A 21,462-nucleotide genomic window follows, 5' to 3' on the forward strand; every position below is an offset into this window, starting at 1 on the left:
GGACTCGGTGCCGAGCACTCAGTTGTTTTTTCTTAATGTTTTTATTGATTTCAGAGAGGAAGGGAGAGGGAAACATCAATGATGAGAGAGAACCATTGATTGGCGGCTGCCTCCTGCACGCCCCTTGCTGGGGATCAAGCCCGCAACCCGGGCATGTGCCCTGACTGGGAATCGAACTATGACCTCCTGGTTCATAGGTCGACGCTCAACCACTGAGCCAGGCCGGCCGGGCTCAAGCACTCAGCTTTTTAAATTTAGGTGCCTTTTTAGCTGTGTTTGCATTTTCTAGGTCTCCTTTTGTTGCTTTTTAAAAAATCATTATCCCTGCTATTTTAGTTGCTAAGCGTCCTTATTCTCTTTACAAGTGCAGAAGTGACACTGTTCGTTGGGACGTGCTGGAGTTTTATTATAACGCAGACCGAGGCGTCTGCCCAGGACCCGTGGTGGCTCCCGCGGGCCGCTGCTGGGCTCCTAAGCGACCGCTCCAGTGCAGTCCTGGGTCATCCAGTCCTGCTCAGTGTTCTGCTGCTTGTTACTGTGGAAGGTTACGGAGCTGAAGTTGTAACCCCATTAACGACGTCTTAGTTTGGTGCGATTTTCTAGAACTGATTGTAGAGAGAGCTTCTCACACTCACAAACTAGTTAATCAGCGGAGCGGACAGGCTGGTGGTGACTCTCATCACACTCACCCTCAGACTTCTCTCAGTTAAGTAAGCGGATTTGCTCTGAGTCTTCATTTTTATGAAAAATATTTTCTGCAGAACCAGCATATCCAAAAGGTGATTTGAGTGGGTCGACCCGAAGAAGTTGGGAACTTCGGACGCTGATCAGCCAGACTAAAGGTAAAGGAAGAATGTCGAACTTAAAATGTTTCTGTGCAGGGAGCGGTTTCAGAGACAGTGCTTTAGCTTCTGGTCATTTGGCCTGTGTGTTAGTGTTCGGGATCTCTGTCTACAGCTGACTCCACCTTCTGCCTGTGCTTTTGCACCCATTTCCTTTTTCTTTTTTTTTTAATCCTATATAATAAAGCCCAAATATGCAAATCGACCGAACGGCAGAAAGACAGTTCGCTATGATGCACACTGACCAGCAGGAGGCAGACACTAAACGCAGGAGGTGCCCCCTGGTGGTCACTGCACTCCCATAGGGGGAGCGCCACTCAGCCAGAAGCCGGGCTCATGGCTGGCGAGTGCAACGGTCTCCCGCCTCCGCAGCAGTGCTAAGGACCCCTCAGGGGATGTCCGCTTGCCGGCTTAGGCCCGCTCCCTGCAGGCCAGCAGGCGGACATCCCCCAAGGGGTCCCAGACTACGAGAGGGTACAGGCCGGGCTGAGGGACACCCCTCCACTCTGCCCACCAGTGCACGAATGTCGTGCACCGGGCCTCTAGTATACTAGTGTGTGTGTGTGTGTGTGTGTGTGTGTGTGTATGTATATATATATATATTTATATATATATTTTTATTGATTGATTTCAGAGAGGAAGGGAGAGGGGGAGAGAGAGAAACATCAACGAGAAGTATCATCTACTAGCTGCCTCCCGAATGCCCCTTACTGGGGATCAAGCCTGCAGCCCGGGCATGTGCCCTTGACTGGAATAGAACCCAGGACCCTTCAGTCCGCAGGCTGATGCTCTGTCCACTGAGCCAAACCTGCTAGGGCCATTTTCTGTTTATTACACTAACTTATAAGCTCCTTTGGATAGGAACACGTTTTATCATTTTGTGTTCTGTAAGCACTGGGACTGTTAATTTTATCTGTCCTTGGGTGGGCCCTTAGCTAATACTTTGTACGTCGTGAGAATATAATAAGTATTTATAAAATGAATATTCACTTTTTAGGCTAAGAATTTGAGAGAAAACTTTTATCTCACAAAGTGGTAATCAGTCCATATTCACCAAAAGAATAAGTAGCAGCAACATCACTGCTCTGTCACTTGATGGCCCACAGAGTGCTTTCACGTAGTCGTTGTCATGCTGTGAGCAACAGACAGAGTGGACCTGCTCGCTTTCCATAAGTGATCAGAGCTTCTGAGAGGCCAAGGTGGTAAGTGGCAGGGACCAGAACACACTGTCCGGAGTCCCCGCCAGTCCTCTTCCCACACAGCACCCCTTTGAAATTGGGTGACTGGCCCTAACCGGTGTGGCTCAGTGGATAGAGCATCGGCCTGCAGACTGAAGGGTCCCAGGTTCGATTCCGGTCAAGGGCATGTACCTTAGTTGCGGGCACATCCCCAGTAGGGGGTGTGCAAGAGGCAGCTGATCAATGTTTCTCTCCCATTGATGTTTCTAACTCTCCCTCTCCCTTCCTCTCTGTAAAAAATCAATAAAACGTATATTTTAAAAAAAAAGAAATTGGGTGACTGGTCAGAGAATAGTTGTTCACCACCCACGGCCAGAGCAGCCAGGAGGGTCCTGGAGGCTCGAGCTGCCCTTGAAGGGATGGCTGGTCTGCACCAAGCCAGAGAAGGACCAAAGGAGAAACGCACCGGGAGGCCCACCGGAGTGGGCAGGGGCCGTAGATGTCAGCGGAGGTGGAATTGAAGGGGCGAGGCGAGGTCAGGTCCTGTGGGTCCCGTGGGCTCGGCCTGATGCAGCGGTGGTGGCCGCCCCTGAAGCCTCTGGAACCGCTTGTGTGAAGGGGGAGGGGGAAGGTGGGAGGAGGAAGACACGGAGAGAGGGTCACCTGAACTGGGGAGGAGAGGGAGATTGGTGAGAATAATTGCCGTGATGCAGAGTCAGATAAGGACTAAGGTGGGATTTAGAAAAGGAATGGAAACAAGAAGCAACTGTGGCGCAACATCTACAGGCCTGGGCAGGTTGGGTGCGTGCGGAGGGCGTGGCGGGCGGCGTGGCGGGAGCGGGCGGCAGGGCAGAGGTCTCTGCAGCGGCTCACGTACAGCAGCTGCAGTACCCACGGTTACCAGGTCTTTGTGATGATTTTCAAAACAAATATTTGGAGGTCAGGTGAACTTGGAAACTCTTGGGAGAGTTTCTGTTCACACTGACATATTCAAGACTGAGAAATCTTGAGAAATGTTTTACTATAAAAAAAAAAAAAAAAGCCTTTCTCAGAACTGTCTGACGGCGGAGTCCCTGCCGCAGCTGGGAAAGCTCGCTCAGCGCCAGGAGACAAGGGGCCACGTGTCAGTGACGGAGATGAAGGGCCTGGACCGGGATTTTAAGAAATGACGGTGTTGAGGCACTGTAATTGAACATGATAAACCAGGCGTCCTCAAACCACGGCCCGCGGGCCACATGCGGGTGTTTTTGCCGTTTTGTTTTTTTACTTCAAAATAAGATATGTGCAGTGTGCATAGGAATTTATTCATAGTTTTTTAAAACTATAGTCCGGCCCTCCAACGGTCTGAGGGACAGTGAACTGGCCCCTGTTTAAAAAGTTTGAGGACCCCTGTTATAAATACTTGGGGATTTCTCACCTAAATGAACCCTCGTCACCCTGGTCCTCAGGGACCTCTTGTTCTGCCACAGTCCAGCCTCCGAGCTAGTGATGAGAAGTGCTGCAAGGAGATGAGCAGAAAGCAGTGCTTTCCAGGTTGTGGGCGTCGCCCACTAGTGGGAAGTAAGTCAGAGTGAAAAAAACAGCCTGGGGGAAAAGTAACGATGCTATGAAGCTGCTGTTTTAGATTCCACGTCCCGCTGTAAGCTGTTATAAAATACATTGCAGAAACAGAGGTGTGGAGCCTGATGGGAAATAGAGAATCACAGGAAAGCCAGAGCTTACCTCGTTTTCCTGAATTCCAGGCAGGGGGCCCAGTGCTTTCCACGCGTGATTTCATTAGTATCGTTCCCTGCAGTTCACGGATCGGGAATTTGACATGACGAGCACACGGAGGCGGGCCCTATTCCTGGCCTCTGGTCGCAGAGCTCTCACTCTGCCCCTCCCAAAGGAGGGAGCGACCCCCTCCTCATCCGAGAGGACTTCCCAGGGAGGTGCGGCACTGCTGACTGCTGAGCGGCCTGCGGGCTCCCAGGCCCTGGGATGGGGGACAAACAGGAAAGTGTGAGCAGGGGCCTGGGTGAGAAGCCGCTGGGTGCTCCCTGAGGGTCTGTAGTGTGACTCGGAGGCTGTGGCCGGACAGAGGGGAGAGGCTCAACCCAGGGAGCTGGGGAAGAGGCCCGTCCGCATTGTGCAGGACTGGAGGCTGTCGGAGGCCTTTGCATTTGTGATAAATGGGTTTGGTGACCCGGAAAGTAAGTTCACGTGGGAAGGTCACATGATCGGATTTCATTTTTTAATAAGATAGTTGTGGCCAGCAAGCGTGGGTTGGAGGGAAGAGAGACGGAGGCCGGAGATGGTCACGGCAGTAGTCTAACCTCCAGCCTCGGGAGGTGGCTTGTCTTGACGGGCTGTATCTCGTGCGCGTGCGTGTAGCGGGTGTGTGCTCGGGGCTGTTCGACCACGATGGGCCGTGCGTGGCCTGCAGAGCTGTGTGTGAGGAGAGCCAGTGCACATCGCTCTGGTTTTCTGATGGTTTGTGGAGATTGACTGATGATCGTGACTGTGACTCAGTGGGCGGTTCTCCCGCAGACACCGCTTCTAAACAAGGGCCCATGGAAGCCGTCCAGAAGTCAGTGCGGCTGTTTGAGGAAAAGAGGTACCGAGAGATGAGGAGGAAGAACATCATCGGCCAAGTGTGCGACACCCCCAAATCGTATGATAACGTCATGCATGTTGGCCTGAGGAAGGTGACCTTCAAGTGGCAAAGAGGAAACAAGATTGGTAAGGAAACCAAAGAGCATGACACGTTCGCGCCATCAGACACAGCAGCGGCCACGCCTCTTCCGGGTGAGGCGCGTGCTGCGGCCCTGTCTCACACGTGCAGCGGTGCGGCCTGTCTTTGACAGAGGGCTCGGCGTTTTATTCCCTGACGTGTGAAATGTGTCCTGAGAGCAATACAAACGAGGTTTAGAAAGATGGTACCTGCTTCATTACATGGCTAGTTGTGCTAGTGCTCCAGAAGTTGCCGGGGGAATGGCATGCCTGTGCCCATTTGCCGTAGTCTGTGTGCTCTCTCTTATCCCCACACGCACAAGATGGAAGAGAAACTGGGTGCCAGTAGAGACAGGACCGCCTTTCTAAAGCACGGCCCGGTTCGTTTCTGGGGAAGAGCTGGAGGGAGATGGTGGGAGAGGAGCCTGCCTGCTCCTCAGCCCTCCCCCGCTTACCTGCACTTACCTGCCGAGCAGCTGGGTTTGAAGAGGCAGACACAGCTGTGGGCTGGGACTCGCAGCCTCAGGAAGCCCGAACCCCACCCTCGCGGCCCAGGCCTCCTGCAGGCCATGCGCCAGGATGCGTGGGCTCACCTTCAGGCCTCTGCGGGATTTGCCAAAGTCAGTTCCAGCTGTTCACATATCTGCAGGGACGACGTGAAGAGCTGGCCTAGGACCTCACTTAGTAGGGACAGTCACCATTCGGTGGGGCTTTGCAGTCGTCGCTTCAGTGGCACAGTTCGGGGCTGTAAATACAGCTCCCGTTTGGGAGAGGGGAGTCCCCGTTGGCGTGCGTGAACACGGCCTGGCGTGGTGACCGGGACTGCCTGTGTGTTCCTTCACAGGAGAAGGGCAGTATGGGAAGGTCTACACCTGCATCAGCGTCGACACGGGCGAGCTGATGGCCATGAAGGAGGTGAGTGTCTGGCCCGCGGCCTGCTTGTCTGACGCCTCTGGGTGGGGATTTGGTGAAGCAGCGTGTGTGGCTGAGGTTCGTGTGTAGCGCTGGCTTCACAGGGCGCTGAGTCGTCTGCAGCTGCTTTCAGCATTCGCACGGGGGCCACGTGAGAGTGAAGGAGGTCAGGGCCCGGGGAGGGAGCAGGAGCGCAGCAGGTCTCCCCCTACGGCTGGTCCGTGCCCGCAGGGACAGGGGCGTGTAGGGAAAGCTCGGAGGAGGGGATACAGCATCTCACAGGGTCTTTGGGGAGAAGATAACATTTGTGATCAACTTCAGAAATGACAGCATTTTCTCAGCGGGGGGTCAAGGGGGACAAACGGGAACCTGAGGATGGGCCGTCAGGGAAACCAGGCTGTTGTCACCGAGGAGGAGGGGCTCCTAGCTCCGAAGTGGGGGCAGTGGCCGGAGAGGCTGGGCGTCCTGCCTGCTGCACCTCCCACTGTGCTCATAGCCTCCTGGTGCCAGCCTCGAAGGGCCGAAGCTACCGTAGCTTTGCATGGTGCCCGGAACCTGACACGGGATTGCTCACTGACGGCAGGGTTTTGTGAGTTCCGTTTGCCTGTGAAGTGGTTCCATGAGCTGTCGCCTCACCACGTGTTCTGAAGTGGGCGCTTAACTCATTAGGGAACCAGCCTCGGAAGGAAAGCCTGGGGTGAAGGCACAGGCACGCCTGGTCCTGGGGTCGGACAGTGCGCGTGTCTGCAGCCCCGGCTGAAGGCGACCGCACCCCAGTAACGAGCAGCTTGCCTCTCCCAGATCCGGTTTCAGCCTAACGACCATAAGACCATCAAGGAAACCGCGGACGAGCTGAAGATATTCGAGGGCATCAAGCACCCGAACCTGGTGCGCTACTTTGGAGTGGAGCTGCACAGGGTAGGCGGCCTCCGTCACAGCGAGGGGGGCCGGGGCCCGTCTGCGCCACAGGCCGCCTCGTGGCAGTCGCTTTGCTGGTTACCATTCTGCCTTCTCTCTGACACCGAGGAGTTCTTCCTCAAGTCTAAGTTGTAGCTGTAGTCCGCCCGACAGGAGCAACCGCTGGGCGCCAGCCCACGGCGCCGGTTCTCCCGAAAGGCCTCCGCTCCTTCCTCTCCTCCCCCTGCGGCACCGAGGATGCCGTTAAGCGGTAGCGCTTTGTCTTGGGTGTGTGCTCAGGAGCCATGTGACATAGAGAAGTGAAAGCCTCGGTGTGGTTTTCCTGTTTGGAAACAGCACTGAGGGAGAGGAATGGCGCAGCTTGGTGGCTTAGGAGTTCCCAGGGAAGTTGGATGTCGGTGATTTTTAACGTTTCACACTTAGATTCCTATTTGAAGAGGACCCATCAGTCCTTACTAATGTAGGACCGGGCGGCCCTGCTGGCCCCTGTCTGAGATTACATGGCGGCTTCGTTTTGGAGGACATGGACTCGCATCCCCTGTGACCCGGAGGTGCGCCTTCCCGAGGGCTGTGCGATTCCAGACAGGCGGCAGGCACTGCTGTCGGGGTCGAGGTCAGGGTCAGGACGACAAGTGTACAATCCGTTAGACAGAGATGCCCGTGGCGCCGTCGGACCTGCACTTGTGTGCGTGCCCACGCGCTGCGTTCGTTGCCGCAGGAGGAGATGTACATCTTCATGGAGTACTGCGACGAGGGCACCCTGGAGGAGGTGTCCCGGCTGGGCCTCCAGGAGCACGTCATCCGGCTCTACTCCAAGCAGATCACTGTGGCCATCAACGTGCTGCACGAGCACGGCATAGTGCACCGCGACATCAAAGGTAATCCCCGGTGCGGGCCCCCTCCCCGCCTTCCCTCCCCCACCTTCCCCAGAGCGGAGCCCAGGGCCGAGGCCGCGGCATCAAAGGTAATGCCCGGTGCCAGGGCCCCCCCCCCCCCCCCCCCCCCCCCCCCCGCCTTCCCCGGAGCGGAGCCCAGGGCCGAGGCCGCGGCATCAAAGGTAATCCCCGGTGCCGGGCCCCCTCCCCGCCTTCCCCCCCCCCCCTTCCCCGGAGCGGAGCCCAGGGCCGAGGCCGCGGCATCAAAGGTAATGCCCGGTGCGGGCCCCCTCCCCCCCCCCCCCCCCCCCCCCCCCCGCCTTCCCCGGAGCGGAGCCCAGGGCCGAGGCCGCGGGAGTGGGTGCGCTCTGAGCGGTAAGCCGCTCTGTCTGGAGTGAAGTGTGTTCCGGGGTGAACTGTGCCCTATCAACGACCTGCTGGCCCGGGTCCTCACTGGACGCTCACCATCAGAGCCTCCTCTCCGTGGGAGGGACTGTGTCTTGGTATTTGAACGTAGTGAGTGCAGTGACCATGAGGCAGAAACGCTGAGCCGGTCGTGATGAGCAGCCCCACGTGTGGCTGCTTGCTGATGCGGGCGGCTCGGCCCAGCTTCGTCCATGGAGCGCTGTGAGGGCTGACCGGCTCACACTGGTGGGTATAGTGCATGGTCGGCAAACTCATTAGCCAACAGAGCCAAATATCAACAGGACAGCGATTGAAATTTCTTTTGAGAGCCAAATTTTTTAAACTTAAACTATATAGGTGGGTACATTGTTACTAACTTAATTAGGGTACTCCTAAGCTGGCCTTTGCTAAAAACTCAAAGGGCCAAAGAGCCGCATGTGGCTCGGGAGCCGCAGTTTGCCGACCACTGGTATAGTGCGTTCCCCGGGCCCAGGGAGCAGCCAGGCGTCTGCCTCAGGGCATGGGCCTTGCACCTCGTGGCCCCGGCCCGGGCGGTGGGTGTCTTGGGGATAATAAAGCAATAAATCACTGCTGTCTCTACTTGGCCCTTAACTGAGGATCCTGTTCTGTCGCATAGTCGGAGGCCAGTCTGAACGTGCTCCCTCCGGAGCTGGCTGACTCCCCATTGGCACCAGGCCTGGCGTGGGGTGAGGCCCCCACGCTCCCGGTGCTGCTCTCCCTGCCCCCTGCACATGCGGTCTTGTTGCCTGCCTCCCGGCCTCCACCTGGCTCTTTGCCAGGTCCCGGCATTACCCATTTCCAGTTGTGCCATAAATACCATAGCCTCTGTCCCCGGTCATGAAGTGGAACCTTCATGTCATTGGCAATGGCCATGTGCCATGTGGACCAGCTCTGGAATGACCGCGTCGGCACGGGGCCCCCACGGGGTCGCCTGCACGGGGAGCACCCAGGCCACGAGTATTGGCTGAGACCGCAGCTCCTCGCACGGCTGCCTGTCTGACCCAAGTGGCTGCATTGCGTTCCCATGGTGGTGCCCCAGGACCAGGAGAGCAGAGATGCAGGCTCGATTGGAGCGGTGTTACCTTGTAGCAAAGGCACAGCGGCCCTAGGAGGAGCGGCCAAACGGGAGACAGTTACAGACGATCTTTCCCATCACAGGCTGAGAGCCGCGCAGGGGGCCGGGCTAGGCCCTGAGGACAGTGTGGGCAGCTCTTGTCTGACGTGGTCCCCGTTCCAGGAGCTGCTAGTTGCGTACACCTCACTCTCAGGGCTGCCCCTCAGGCCTGTTTTCCCAGTAACGTCTCCAAGTAGCTCTGGGTTGGTGTTGGGATCTGTGCATGTATTTCAGCTCGGAAAGTATTGGTCACCGGAATCTGCACTCATGTTAAAATCGCTTTGCTTTGTGTTGATGTTTGTGAATAAAGCTTAAAATCCTTCTAGGCTGACCTTTTGTTCATAGTTTCATAAACTCTTCTATCACTTCGTTTGTAGTCTAGGTAACCATGTCAACTTTAAACTTCTTCTTCCTTAGGTGCCAATATCTTCCTTACCTCGTCGGGACTGATCAAGCTGGGAGACTTCGGGTGCTCAGTGAAGCTTAAAAACCACGCCCAGACCATGCCGGGGGAGGTGAACAGCACGCTGGGGACCGCAGGTGGGCCCGGCTGTTTGTCTGCACACACTCCTCCCCTCCCGGTGCTTGGTCACCGGGCCTCCCCTTTGCCTCTTGTCAGCACTGACCTGGACAGCAGGTCCTTCTCACCTGCCAGGGACCACGCCCGCAGACACCAGCCTCCCGACAGCGCTGTCAGACGGCGGCGTCACGGTTCCCGGGAGGCTCAGGAGGGGAGGGGCCTCTGCCCTCTCACTGGGCGTGTTACAAATGTTCTGGCCAGAACAGTACTGCGCTCCAATGGCAGTTCCTTGTTCTGATCATTTAGTATCACAAACGTCTGCTCCCTCCTTCGCAGGTTAGGCGTTTTGTTTTCATTGTGAATACAATCTATCTGAGAATGTGTACATTCAGAAACTCTTTCAGAACATAGTTTGTCCCCTAAAAACGTCCATTCAAGAAATGGATTTGAAGTCCCTCTTCAGGTTTCCCCGTTTCCTAGTATGTAACGGGGGGAAAGTCCCCCTCCACATCCTGTTGTTTTGTCCGTGTGGAGTGTGTGAGGTGCCCGGCTCTGCCGCATGGTGCTGTGTTGATCAGCCATCCTATCATCACATCTGTGACCTCCACAGCGTACATGGCTCCTGAAGTCATCACTCGTGCGAAGGGAGAAGGTCACGGGCGTGCGGCCGACATCTGGAGCCTCGGGTGTGTCGTCATAGAGATGGTGACTGGCAAGGTGAGCAGAGCCCACCTGGAGGGGAAGCTGCAGGGGCACCGGCTGTACTTTCATTAGAGACACTGCTCTTCCACAAGCAGAGGAGGTTAAGACAAGGGACGGCGGGTAACAAATGCAGATCTGTCATTTAGAGAACTCTCAAAAGTGAATAAAACATAAAGCCTGAGTTAGAACATGGAGAGTAAGCAGATGCAAAAAGAAACAGGAAGTGGAAAACTCATGTCCACACAAAACGGCACATAAATCAACTTTATTCATAATCGCCAGGCTTCGCAGCAGCCAGCCCATCAGCAGGTGAGTGGGTAAACACCGGTGATCGTGCTGCGGAGTGTTACGCAGCGATAAAGACGCACTGTCGCGCTGTGGAGGAGCCCCCATAGCGGATTGCTGGGCAGGCGGCCGCCGCGAAGGCCGCACACCACCCAGGCAGGAAGGGACCAGGGGTTGCCGGGTGTGGGCGCAGGAGGGGCGGACCGGTCAGCGCCAGGGTTGCTAGGGCAGTGGAACTCCTGCGTGGCACTGTATCTGACAATCGATCTTCTCAGGAAGATACATTAATGAGCGATTACACAGATGTATAAAAGATATTGTGTGTGTGTGTGGCATTATTTGGAAAACAAAAAAGTTAGAGACCTCTTAAGTGTTATTAATAGGAAATTAAATCAATATACAGCTATACTTTGCAGCTCCTGGAAAAGACCACACAAAATGCTTACTAAGGATTTGCTGATATTATTTTTGTTATCTTTAACATAGAAAGATGGCCATGCCTGGCCAGTGTGCTCAGTGGATTGAGCACTGTGGATTGTGCGTTGTCCCATGAACCAGGAGGTCACCAGTTCGATTCCTGGTCAGGGCACAGCCCGAGTTGTGGGCCCGATTCCCAGTGGGGGCTGTGCAGGAGACAACTGATTGATATTTCTCTCTCAACAATGATTCTGTCTCTCTCCCTCTCCCTTCCTCAATTTTTAAAAAAGGAAAGAAATATGGCCATGATACCTGTTACTTTAGTCCAGCCACACATCTGAGGAAGAGGGAGTTCTCACATGTCACAGTCAACAGTCGCCACAAATAAGGATGACATCACAGACTGAATTGTTTCCCCCTGAGTCTCCTTTTCCCCGTGATCATAATAAAATAAGCTTTGCAGTGATAGAACTTGATGCTCATTATTCAGCAAGGCAGCATATTAACAACACCCTAATGGTAACTATTGAATTTTGGTTTATTGACATTTTCCTCTCACTGTATGTATTGCATTCTTCACTTGCATGATGATGGCATCTCGATGATGCTGGATTGACATCCACATGGGGCGGCACACTGCCCGCCCTGCAGTGCAGTCGTTTTACTGGACCCTGGCCACACCCTCACATACATGAGGTCTGAGGCTGCTTTCCTGCTGCGCTGGGAGAATTCAAGAGTGACAGAGACCCTGGGGCCAAAAGCTAAAATATTTATTACTAAATATTACACCCTTTAAGTAGGTTTGCCAGCTCCTGGTATATATAGGGTGTCCCCCAAAATGTATGTGCATACTTTGAGTAATTATAAAAGTGGTGTTTATTAACGTACATTTCATGTTCAAAATTGAGCTCGCAGCTGTTAAGGTCTGTTCACACTTTTTGGAGGAGATGCCTAAAAAAAGATGGAGAAGTTGCTTTTTTTTATGACCATGTAGTACTAAAACGTGATTTCTTTTCTCTTCTAGAGGCCTTGGCATGAATATGAACACAACTTTCAGATTATGTACAAAGTGGGCATGGGGCACAAGCCCCCGATCCCCGAGCGGCTGAGCCTGGAGGGAAAGGACTTCCTCTCCCACTGCCTGGAGAGCGAGCCGCGCCTGCGCTGGACGGCCAGCCAGCTCCTCGACCACTCCTTCGTCAAGGTGCGCCTGCCCGCGGCTCCCACGGCCTCCAGTTCTGCCTGCAGCTGGCTCTTCAATGGAAATGTCTACATCTGAAATGGAAAGGGGCGTGTAGTTACGCCTGGAATTCTGTGTGTGGCTTCTTCTGGAAGATGTTCATTGTGGTTCTGCTTGGTCCATTTGGGTGGTGGCAGAGGTGCCCTTGGACTGTGAAGGGCGTTTGTGCGGGGCTGGTGACTGTTCCCTGCTGGGAGTGTGGTCTGCCTGAGGACAGTTAGCAGGCTGGCCTCATGAGGAGCAGAGGGGCTGAGTGACTCGGACCACGTTGGCGCTGTGGTCACGGTGTGGCCCTGCTGTAGGGCCAGGTGACCCGGGCATCCCTCTAGCATGAGGTGTGAGCTGCTTGGGAAGGTTTGGCCAGGCCCTCTGGCTCCTTAACCTCACTCACCTGGGCACCTCAGGAGTGGGGGTGGGGTGGCAGACGGAGTGGGAGAGCGACAGGCACGCTGCTAGGAGGGAAGAACTGCCAGGAACTGGGGCGGTGAGGGGGTGCTGACAGCACAGGATGTGAGCGGCGCAGAGCGGGGCCGGGCCGGGCCGAGGGGGAATTCTGGGTTCTCACTAGGGTGACCTACTGAACAGTGAGGGAGAGGCTGGTCAGGAAGCTGCTGGCAGAGCTCACGGGCTGGGCGTGGAGGTCAGGTGTGTTACCGGCGATATTGGAGCTAAACGGCCATGAACACTCCCTGGGTGTGATGGTGAGTGCAGGGAAGGAGCGGGAGGCTCTCAGGCTGCAGGCTGGGTCCCGGGGCAGGAACTCACCCGGGAGCTACAGAGGCTGCTCTTCAGGGGAGATGAGGTGAGGGGTGTGGGAGCACCTGCCTGGGGACTCAGTTGGGCCTTGGGTATTTGGGGCTGGCACCTGAGAGAATGGGGAGACAGATGGTGCAGGAGAGTGCTGAGGGAGGGATGGAGCCCAGGAGGAAACTGGGAGGGCCTGCCCGCCAGGGAGCTGCTGATGCAGAGGCCGGTGCCCCGGTGCCCTCCTCGGGGTGAGCGAGGCTGAGGAGCTGGAGGTGCCCCGTGCCCTCCTCGGGGTGAGCGAGGCTGAGGAGCCGGAGCCGGACCCGCTTTGGGCTCTGTAACTAAAGAATGTGCTGCTTCACTGAAACGTGGAACAGCCCGGCTGACCTGCTGCTGTCAGCGCGTCCTTAGGAGCGGTCAGAGGTCAGTCCTGGAGCAGTGACAGCACTCCTGGTCCCTGCGCCCCGCAGGCCCCCCGCCCCCGCCAGGCGCCGCGGGGCACAGGACGCGTCTGCCTGTGGTCTCAGTGGAGCGCAGTGGGCTCAGCTCTCTCCTGCCTCCTGCAGGTTTGCACCGATGAGGAATGACGCGGAGCCGCTGTGGCTGGGTGTGCGCTCGGAAGACCCGTCACTACTGTATGTAACATTTACATGAAGACTGCCTCAGGCCGGGGCTGCACGGCGACGCGCCACTTCCGCTCTCCTGCGTGTTCACCTGGCACGGGGCTGAGGGAGTGTCCACGAGGTAAAGAAGCTACACGTTAAGTGCCATTTCTACTGTACACGGACCGTCGCCTCGTCACCGTTCTTCGGGGACGGACCCGGGACGTCTAGTGCTCTGACCGCCCTGGTTCAGAGCCGGCCGTGTCCCCTCCTGGCCTTGCTCTCCGTCTGCCGAGTGCACCGACTGTGAACCTGCCCTGGCGGCGGCGGCAAGCCGCAGGTTTGTCAGCAAAAGGCTGATGAATGAAATGGAAGAAAAAGGCTCTTTTTTCAATAAATGGTTTATTTTAGGAAAGTGCAGCTGCCTTGTCTTTTGTAGCTTGTCACCCTCGGAGGTGGGCACTGGCGGGGTGGGCACTGGCGGGGGGGCACTGGCAGGGGTCCTGCGGCTCCGGGCCCTCAGCGCAGGGAAGGGCCATGCACCGCCAGGGCGGGGAGGGCAGCGGGTCTGAGACCATCTTATCGCCAGCAAGCTGCGCCCGGTACCTCGGAGAAGCGAGGCTAATCTCTTGCTGGGCTCGGAGAATGCCCTCTGACCTCCCTCTGACCCTCCTCCCTCGTCTCACACATCCGAGGGAGTTGGGAAGCCCCTGCACCCCGCAGTCTGTTTTGCTTGGGGACCAGCCAGACCCTGTTCCCCTCGACCAGGAGCAGCAGGCTGCCAGGCCTTTCTGTGTCCGTTACGTCCCCTGCTGCTGGGTGTGGCTGGACAGGTGTCACAGGATTTTACGTCCAAGTCCCTGTTTCTCAGGTCCACTTACAACTGTATTTGAACACGCCAATGTGTGTTTTTTTAATTCTTAAACATCAGTGGCTACTTTACAAGGTTTTGCGTGCATTTGTTTAGAGAATGCAGCGGTCGAGAGCTGTTCCAGCATGACTGCCCTTACGGCCAGGTGTGTGCCCTCTACAGACGTACTGGGTGACAGGCCAGCCCCGGTGCGCAGCTCCTGCTCCGAGGCCCACCATGCCCACTCCCTGCTCCCAGGCGGGCGCTTGCGGTCTCGGGTGGCTGGTGTTTTGAATGACGTCACTAGAGGAAGTGCCTGGAACTCCCTGCCCCCAAGCTGCATTGCTCCCATCGCAGTCACACTGTGCTGGCCTCTGCCTCACCGCGTGGCAGGAGGGAGGGTCTGTGTAAGCACCACAGCACAGAGGAGCCAAACACTCGAATGCTTTTTTGGAGGCATAATTTAATCGTCTCACCTACAGCGCCTTCGCTCTACCTGGCCATCAGGGTTACAGAAAACAGCACCAAAGGATGAAAGGGACTCCCATCGCTCCCCATCCCTGCCCTTCCCCTGCGCCCGACACCGCGGCCCGGTCACAGGGCAGGGCTGCAGGCAGCCTCGCACCCTCACCTCATGTTCTTCCTCACGCACGCACGCTCGCACGCACTCACACACAGGAAAAGAGAGAACCGGAACCCACTACAGCACACGGGGAAGGACAGATCGGAGCACGTCTTCCGCCCCATCCAGCGGCGTGGAGAACAAAGGCCCTGCCGCCCAGCAGGGACTCGCCCAGCGCCCTCGCTGGGTCGCACCGGGGAGGACCGACAGCGCCCACCCGCTCCCCTAGGTCCGCTCGGGATGGAGCGTGTCCTGAGTCAGTCCTTCTGCTTCTGCTTGCTGTCCATGTTGCCGTAGGCGGAGCCTTTGTCGATCTCCGTCACGCCGATCATCCATCGGACCCCCATGGAGGCTGCAGGGGGAGGGCAGGGTGTGAGGAGGCTGCGGGACTCCAGCAGAGCGCACTGGGCTGGGTGCCGCCCATCCTCCCTGCTTAGCTCCCCGGGAGCGCGGGCACGGCGCTGGCCGGACCAAGTGACACACAGGAACAGCGGGCCGTGTGGCCCCGGTCTGAGCCCTTCCCAGGAGATCAGAATGGCAAGCCTTGCCGGCTGCACGTGGCTTACAGAGGGCACAGGAGTCTGTGACTCGGGGTGCGACTTGGGGGCACGGTCAGGGAAGCTTAGTAAGGCTCATCCTGGAGCCCGGAGAAGGGGAGCTCACACAGAGTGCCGCCATGTCCCATTGCCTGGGGGCAAGTATTAGAGCCGACAGGCAGAGTCCCCGCCTCCCCTGAAAGCCGCAGGGCTGGCCGCAGAGCAAGTGGAGGAGCCGCAGGGAAGCCTGTGGACAAGGGAGCTGGGAGCTGGGACCAGGCTGCCCGCCCAGAGGCGGCGTGTACGCAGGGACGGGACTCACGGGACTCGGTGGACGGGCCTGGAGTCGCGTTTTCCCTGGCGGCCTCCAGGCTGTGCCCCTCGGGCGGCACCGCCCCCCACCCCGCTGAGCTGTCCCCACTGGACCTGCACCGCCGGCCACTCACCCACAAAGAAGACGAGAACGAAGCCGGCCAGCGTCAGGGAGGAGCCGCTGCTGACCATGCTGACGAGGAAGCGGACGAAGGGGTAGAGCAGCAGCGAGGCCCAGAAGAGCCAGTTGAGCAGCGTCCAGGGCCGCCTCCGGGGCACCACGGGCGTCTCGGGGAACGTGCCCGTCTGGCAGTACTCCTCCTGGAAGGCGTCCTGGGGACAGAGAGGGACCGAGTGCGCAGCTGACACCCCGGCTCCCGCAGGCCCCCAGCGGCTGTCCCTTCCCACGGTGACACCTGGAGCTCGTCACTGAGTCCGGCCGGCCCACGTCCGTCCTGCTCTGCTCCCTGCGGCCTCCCCGGTCCAGGCAGCAATCCCATCCTCACAGGTTGGTGGGGAAGGAGAACCGGCCCGCAGTGACCCCCGGAAGAGGGTGGGGTGCAGACCTGTGTCCGGCACCGGGATCCCGCAGCCCCGACCCTCGACGCCCGCTGCGCCTCGCCTCCCTGCTTGCGGTTCACACGCGGGCGCGGGAGGAGACTCGGGGAGGCCCGGCATGAGGTCGGTGCCCCGGCCGGCACCGCAGCTTTGCTGCTGGGCCTCCTCCCTCAGCCTCAAGTGACTGTGACTCCAGGCGGCCAAAAGGCCCACAGGCTCCTGCGGGGCTTGGGCAGATTCCCGTCGACGGCCCACCTGGGACCGAAGCCAGGAAGTCCGCGTGTCCGTGTCCCCATGTCCCCGTGTGCGTGGTGCACGGAGCAGGCCCGGCGGAAGCTCCCGTGGACGGCGGGCCCAGCCAGTGCGATGGTGGCACCCGTGGGCTGTGTCTGCAGGCGGGGGAGCAGCGCACCCAGAGCCACGGCTGAGAGCGGGACTGGGCTCCGGACGCCACCGTCCAGGGTGCTCGCAGCCCCGGGAGAGCGAGGGCGAGACAACCTCTCGGCTCGGCGCCACACAAGCACGGGGTTTCCCGTCTCTTAATCATCCAATCCCCTCTCACCCACAACAGTTCAGGTGTCCTCAGGCCCCCGGGGCTGGCACTGGGTGCCCGTCGGCGCCCGCCTGCCCTGGAAGTCCCGGTTCTCTCAGAGCCGAGGCTTCTGGGAGACGCTTCCACGGACTGCAGGGCCCGGGTTTCTTCCTTTAACGACTCGAGACGGAGACGGCTGAAGTGTATCGTACTCTCCTTCCCCAATCGGGTGCAGCAGCAGGGGCGGGGTAATGTGCTTTTTGACCACAGAGTCATTTTGGAAGAACCCCTGCCCTCTCCCCGGGAGATAGGACCTCCCTCCGCGCCTTCCCCGCCCGGCCCAGACCTGCCTCTGCGACTCCCCACCCCAGGAGCCACTGTGGGCAGTGGGCAGTTCCCCGGGAAACCCGATAGTCAGGCAGTAACAGGACAGCGGGCTCCTGTGCCAAGTGCCCCTCCCCTCCTCCCCCCCTCCCCCCGGAGCTGGCCACCTAGACAGACCTTACAAGGAAGTGACTGACGTGTGGGAGGCCCCGAGAGATGGCGCCTGGCTGTGCTAAGGCCCCCTCATGCCACCTCCCTGCCAAAACGTGGGTGATTTCCCTCAGCCCAGGCTGGGGCCACCAGGAGCCTGGTAACTAGGCGGAGGGGTACCAAGGGCTGACGGTCCCCCTAGATCTCATAAGCTGAAGCCTAACCCCTGAGGTGATGGTCTTAGGAGGTCGGCCTTTGGGGTTAGCGCCCTTATGAAGGAGACCCCTGAGAGCTCCCTCCCTCCCTCCCTCGAGGACGAGGGCCAGGACCGGAGTCAGACGATGGCCGACGGCACCCTGAGCTCCTGGCCACCCAGCCTCCACCCGGTGAGCCGTGAATTCCGGTTGCTGATAAGCCTCTGACCCCAGGCCCCCGCTCTGCACCCTCCCAGAGCCGCTCGACACACCCCAAGGCAGCGCAGAGCGTGGCTGCGTTCACCCACTTGGTAATTGTCACCATAGCGGCTCACTTCCAGTCCCCGTGAGAGCCAGGCTGCGGCCCAGGAAGCGCCTGGTCAGGAAGGGGAAGCGGAAGTGGGATGGCTCTGGGGAAAGGGGTGCCGCTAAGAAGGCCAAACCTGCAGAGCTTTTATAAACATGTATCTGAGCCAGAGGGCGTGCCTGGAAGCCAGCGCTCCGCAGACGGGAAGCGCCGAGGATGGCAGTGGGCGCTCGGTGCGCTGGGACGCAGGGGGAGCAGGAGGACCTGGAGGCGGAGGCGGCGGGTGGGGATGGGTACGGACAGTTAACCAGATCACGTGCTCTCAGGGCCGTTTATTCCGAAGGCGTGCGGACCTCGAAGCACAGAAACCATGAGCGGGGCTTGCTTAAGGCACCGACAACCTCGCACTGTTCGGAGGTCTGGGGGTGAGCGCCACGGCCTGCCCAGGTAGGGACTTGTGAGGAGACCCCCGGGAGGCCGCTCCCCAGAACCCTTCCCCGTCCCCAGCTGGGCCTCGGCTTAAGGTTCCCAGGTGCGGGCCTGGGAACGGCTGTGGTCCCTAAGGACCACGTGGGGGTGTGAACGGCTTAGAGCCCACACCCCACAGCCAGCAGGAGTCCCAAATGCCAGCCAGTAGCCAAACCTCCATTCTGGAATGTCTCCCTTCCCGAAAAATTGTTCTCAACCTCGTGATTCACGGGAAAATGTCTCGGTTGTCGAACAGAACTTCGGTTCTTGACCCAACAGCCCTTTCATGCTGACACCTGTGTGATCAGTCACTCGACTCGGGCGACAAAGGAGAGAATGTGCGGGTTAGGGTTAGGGTTAGGGCTAGGGCTAGTGTTATGGTTATGTTTAGGTCTAGTTTTATGGATATGGTTAGGGTTAGGGCTAGTGTTATGGTTATGTTTAGGTCTAGTTTTGTGGGTATGGTTAGGGTTAGGGCTAGGATTATGGTTAGGTTTACGGTTATGGTGGCGCCAGGGCTAAGCCTTGAGTTGTTATCATCTCAGAAAATTGTGCCTCAATCAGGTGGGCTGATGGACTACCATCTCCTGCCTCAGCACAGGTGTGCACTGGAGGACACGCTCCTTGCCCTGATGATGTTGGGGCTGCATCTGCTGTGGATTTGTTTTTGTGGCTCTTTACAAATGGATTCATTTCTTAGGCCTTTACTGAGCACACTTTTCTAAGAGTGGCATTTTCTCTGCCGCCTAACGGGTCCAACAGGCAAACAGCACCAGGAAAACCTGCCCCGTGTGGGAACCGGAGGGAAAGGATGGCTGCCCCGTTCCTGTGGGGCCTCGGCGTCCTGTTCAAATCCTGGCCCTCACCCTCTCTGGGTCTGAAGCAGCGCCCTGGACATGCGATTCCACGTCACCCCTCAGGCCTCCCTGGAGGAACCTGAGCTCGAGGCCCAGGGGCCACAGGTGCCATGCTGGTGACAGGGATGCCTAGACCCCCTCCGGAGAAGAGAGCAGCAGGGCAAGGTCTGGGACTGGCGTTTGAAAGGCCTCCTGGGAAAATCCCACCCTTGGAGAACACGGAAGTGACTTCATGCAGAGAGACGGTTGGGATCTTCATTCTAAACCTGAGCTGCAAGTGTCTCTGCTTAACCTGGTGGCGCAACTTGGACCCAAACCCTAAAACATGCTCCAACTAGGGTGGCAACTGTCATTCTCCGGGGCGGAGGCCCCCACGTTCCATGCGCTTGTCTTCTCACGAGGAACCGGGAGGAAAGCAGCGAGCGCCAGGCGGCCTGTATTCATAGGGTGAGGACACCCAATCCAATCGGTTCTAGATGAGGAGCTGGTTTGGGCGGAGAGTGTACGATGGATCAGAACGAAGTGTTTGCTGCGTGGTGAGACTTGGTCATAAAAATGCCTTCCTCACCCAGCCAGCGTGGCTCAGTGGCTGAGCAGCCATCTATGAACCAGGAGGTTACGGTTCGATTCTGGTCAGGGCACATGCCCGGGTTGCTGGCTTGATCCCCAGTGTGGGGCGTGCAGGAGGCAGCTGATCAATGATTCTCCTCATTGACTAGAGGCCCAGTGCACGAAATTCGTGCATGGTTAGGGTCCCTAGGCCTGGCCGGCGATCAGGGCCGATCCGTGGGGCAACCAGTGGGGTGATCGGGGGGCCCCCACTGGCACCCTCCTTGGCTGGCCTGGCGCCACCTGCTCACTGGCTCCACCCCCTGCCACCACGGGTTGGGGGCTGCGGGCGGGGGCAGCTCCTGTGCTGAGCATCTGCCCCTGGTGGTCAGTACCTGTCATAGCAACTGGTTGTTCCATCATTTGGTCAATTTGCATATTAGGCTTTTATTATATAGGATGTTTCTCTCTCTCTCCCTCTTCCTTCTTTTCTGAAATCAATAAAAAAAATATATAAAAAACCCAAAAAACGTGTTGGACAACAAACCGACGGATTTATGTTGTAAAATAAATAGTTGCCTTCCTCACCAGGGGGAAGCTGGGCTCTCCACCTTCCCTGAGTCGGAGCAGTTTGGACAAGAATGACCAGACTCCCTCTGCCCTGTGCTCGCAGGAAGAAAGCAGGGGAAGGAAAGAGGAAGGGGGAGGCCCTGGGGAGCTGGAGCACGATGGGGGGACGCTGCAGAGATCACACCCGGCCACAGGGAACCCCGTGTGCTTCCTGCTTACGCGGCGGTGCGGGAGCCCGGGCACCCGAGATCGTGTGCACTGCTAACGGGACACCACGTCCCAGGGAAACAGACAGGGGCCGTCGGGGCCAGCACGGCCTCTCCCGTCCGCTACACCCAGAGCGTCTTTCTGTGACGCCCTTGAAGAAATACTCTGTGTGCTCTGTCCCTGCTAAGCCGAGGGCCAGCTCCAGGTCGTGCACAGCTGGGGTCCGAGGCCTCATCCAATGGCAAAGCTCGCCACCAATTCCAGGGGCCCCCGTGCGCCCACGGTGCACCCACCGAGCACCCGTGCACCCCCAGAAACGGGGCCGGAGCCCGCGCACTGACCTTCTCCTGGTACAGCCTGTGCAGCCAGGCCGAGCACTGGTCCTCGTCCTCCGGGACTTGCTCCAGGGGGATCCGCCTGCAAGGCAGAGGGCAGAGCTGGGCAGGCGCCGAGGCCGTGAAGGGGTCCCTCAGCTGCGGGGAAACGGGCAGGGGATCCACATCCATTCCGGGCACACACCGGCCGGAAGGCAGTCATGGCCACGGGAGAAGGCCCAGGGGACGGGGCCTCTCCTCCTCCCTCCGTCGAGGGCACACTGCCTCGGTTTCCACAGGAGACCGCCCAGGACACACAGACGCTGGCTGACTACGCTGTCCGCCAGGGAACGGCGTGAGGCCACCAGCAGGGCCTCGGGGAGCGATGGCAGACTCTGCGAGGACTCCGCCGACACAGGACAGGTGTCTGGGGAACTCACGCTCCCGGGGGAGACCAGGGTCCCCCAGCTCGGGGCTCAGGAGGCCGCGGCTGCGCTGGCAGGGGCTGGGTGCAGCGCGGACACGCTCCTGTACTTCTCACTAAGGGGCCTGCAGCAAGGAGGACAGTGTCCACCACACGAGGGCCTTCCCGAGGGCAGGGTGCGAAGGGGGCTGGCCCCCT

At 58.3% G+C, this 21,462-nt stretch overlaps 2 protein-coding genes across 6 annotated transcripts in view; one reads left to right on the forward strand and one right to left on the reverse strand.

The window, feature by feature from the left end:
- The window catches only part of MAP3K4 (mitogen-activated protein kinase kinase kinase 4), a 79,397-nt gene extending 65,494 nt beyond the window's left edge, over positions 1-13,903 (forward strand). For all 3 annotated transcript variants that reach the window (XM_054722659.1, XM_054722660.1, XM_054722661.1), the window contains 9 exons: positions 762-842; positions 4,550-4,741; positions 5,577-5,647; positions 6,446-6,562; positions 7,281-7,440; positions 9,395-9,517; positions 10,108-10,214; positions 11,926-12,105; positions 13,455-13,903. In XM_054722659.1, the coding sequence (XP_054578634.1) occupies positions 762-842; positions 4,550-4,741; positions 5,577-5,647; positions 6,446-6,562; positions 7,281-7,440; positions 9,395-9,517; positions 10,108-10,214; positions 11,926-12,105; positions 13,455-13,475 (1,052 nt within the window). In that variant the 3' untranslated portion in view covers positions 13,476-13,903. The remainder of the gene's footprint in view (positions 1-761; positions 843-4,549; positions 4,742-5,576; positions 5,648-6,445; positions 6,563-7,280; positions 7,441-9,394; positions 9,518-10,107; positions 10,215-11,925; positions 12,106-13,454) is intronic.
- AGPAT4 (1-acylglycerol-3-phosphate O-acyltransferase 4) overlaps positions 13,899-21,462 on the reverse strand; it is a 56,223-nt gene continuing 48,659 nt past the window's right edge. For 2 of the 3 annotated variants that reach the window (XM_054722662.1, XM_054722663.1), the window contains exons 7-9: positions 20,868-20,943; positions 15,945-16,143; positions 13,899-15,314 (exon numbers count right to left, since the gene is read on the reverse strand). In XM_054722662.1, coding sequence (XP_054578637.1) covers positions 15,220-15,314; positions 15,945-16,143; positions 20,868-20,943 — 370 coding nt within the window. In that variant the 3' untranslated portion in view covers positions 13,899-15,219. Of the gene's footprint in view, positions 15,315-15,944; positions 16,144-20,867; positions 20,944-21,462 lie in introns of those variants that run through there. The other variant, XM_054722665.1, reaches the window with a different exon arrangement.

Source organism: Eptesicus fuscus, chromosome 10, assembly GCF_027574615.1.
Source record: "Eptesicus fuscus isolate TK198812 chromosome 10, DD_ASM_mEF_20220401, whole genome shotgun sequence".
NCBI classification, from domain to species: Eukaryota; Metazoa; Chordata; class Mammalia; order Chiroptera; family Vespertilionidae; genus Eptesicus; species Eptesicus fuscus.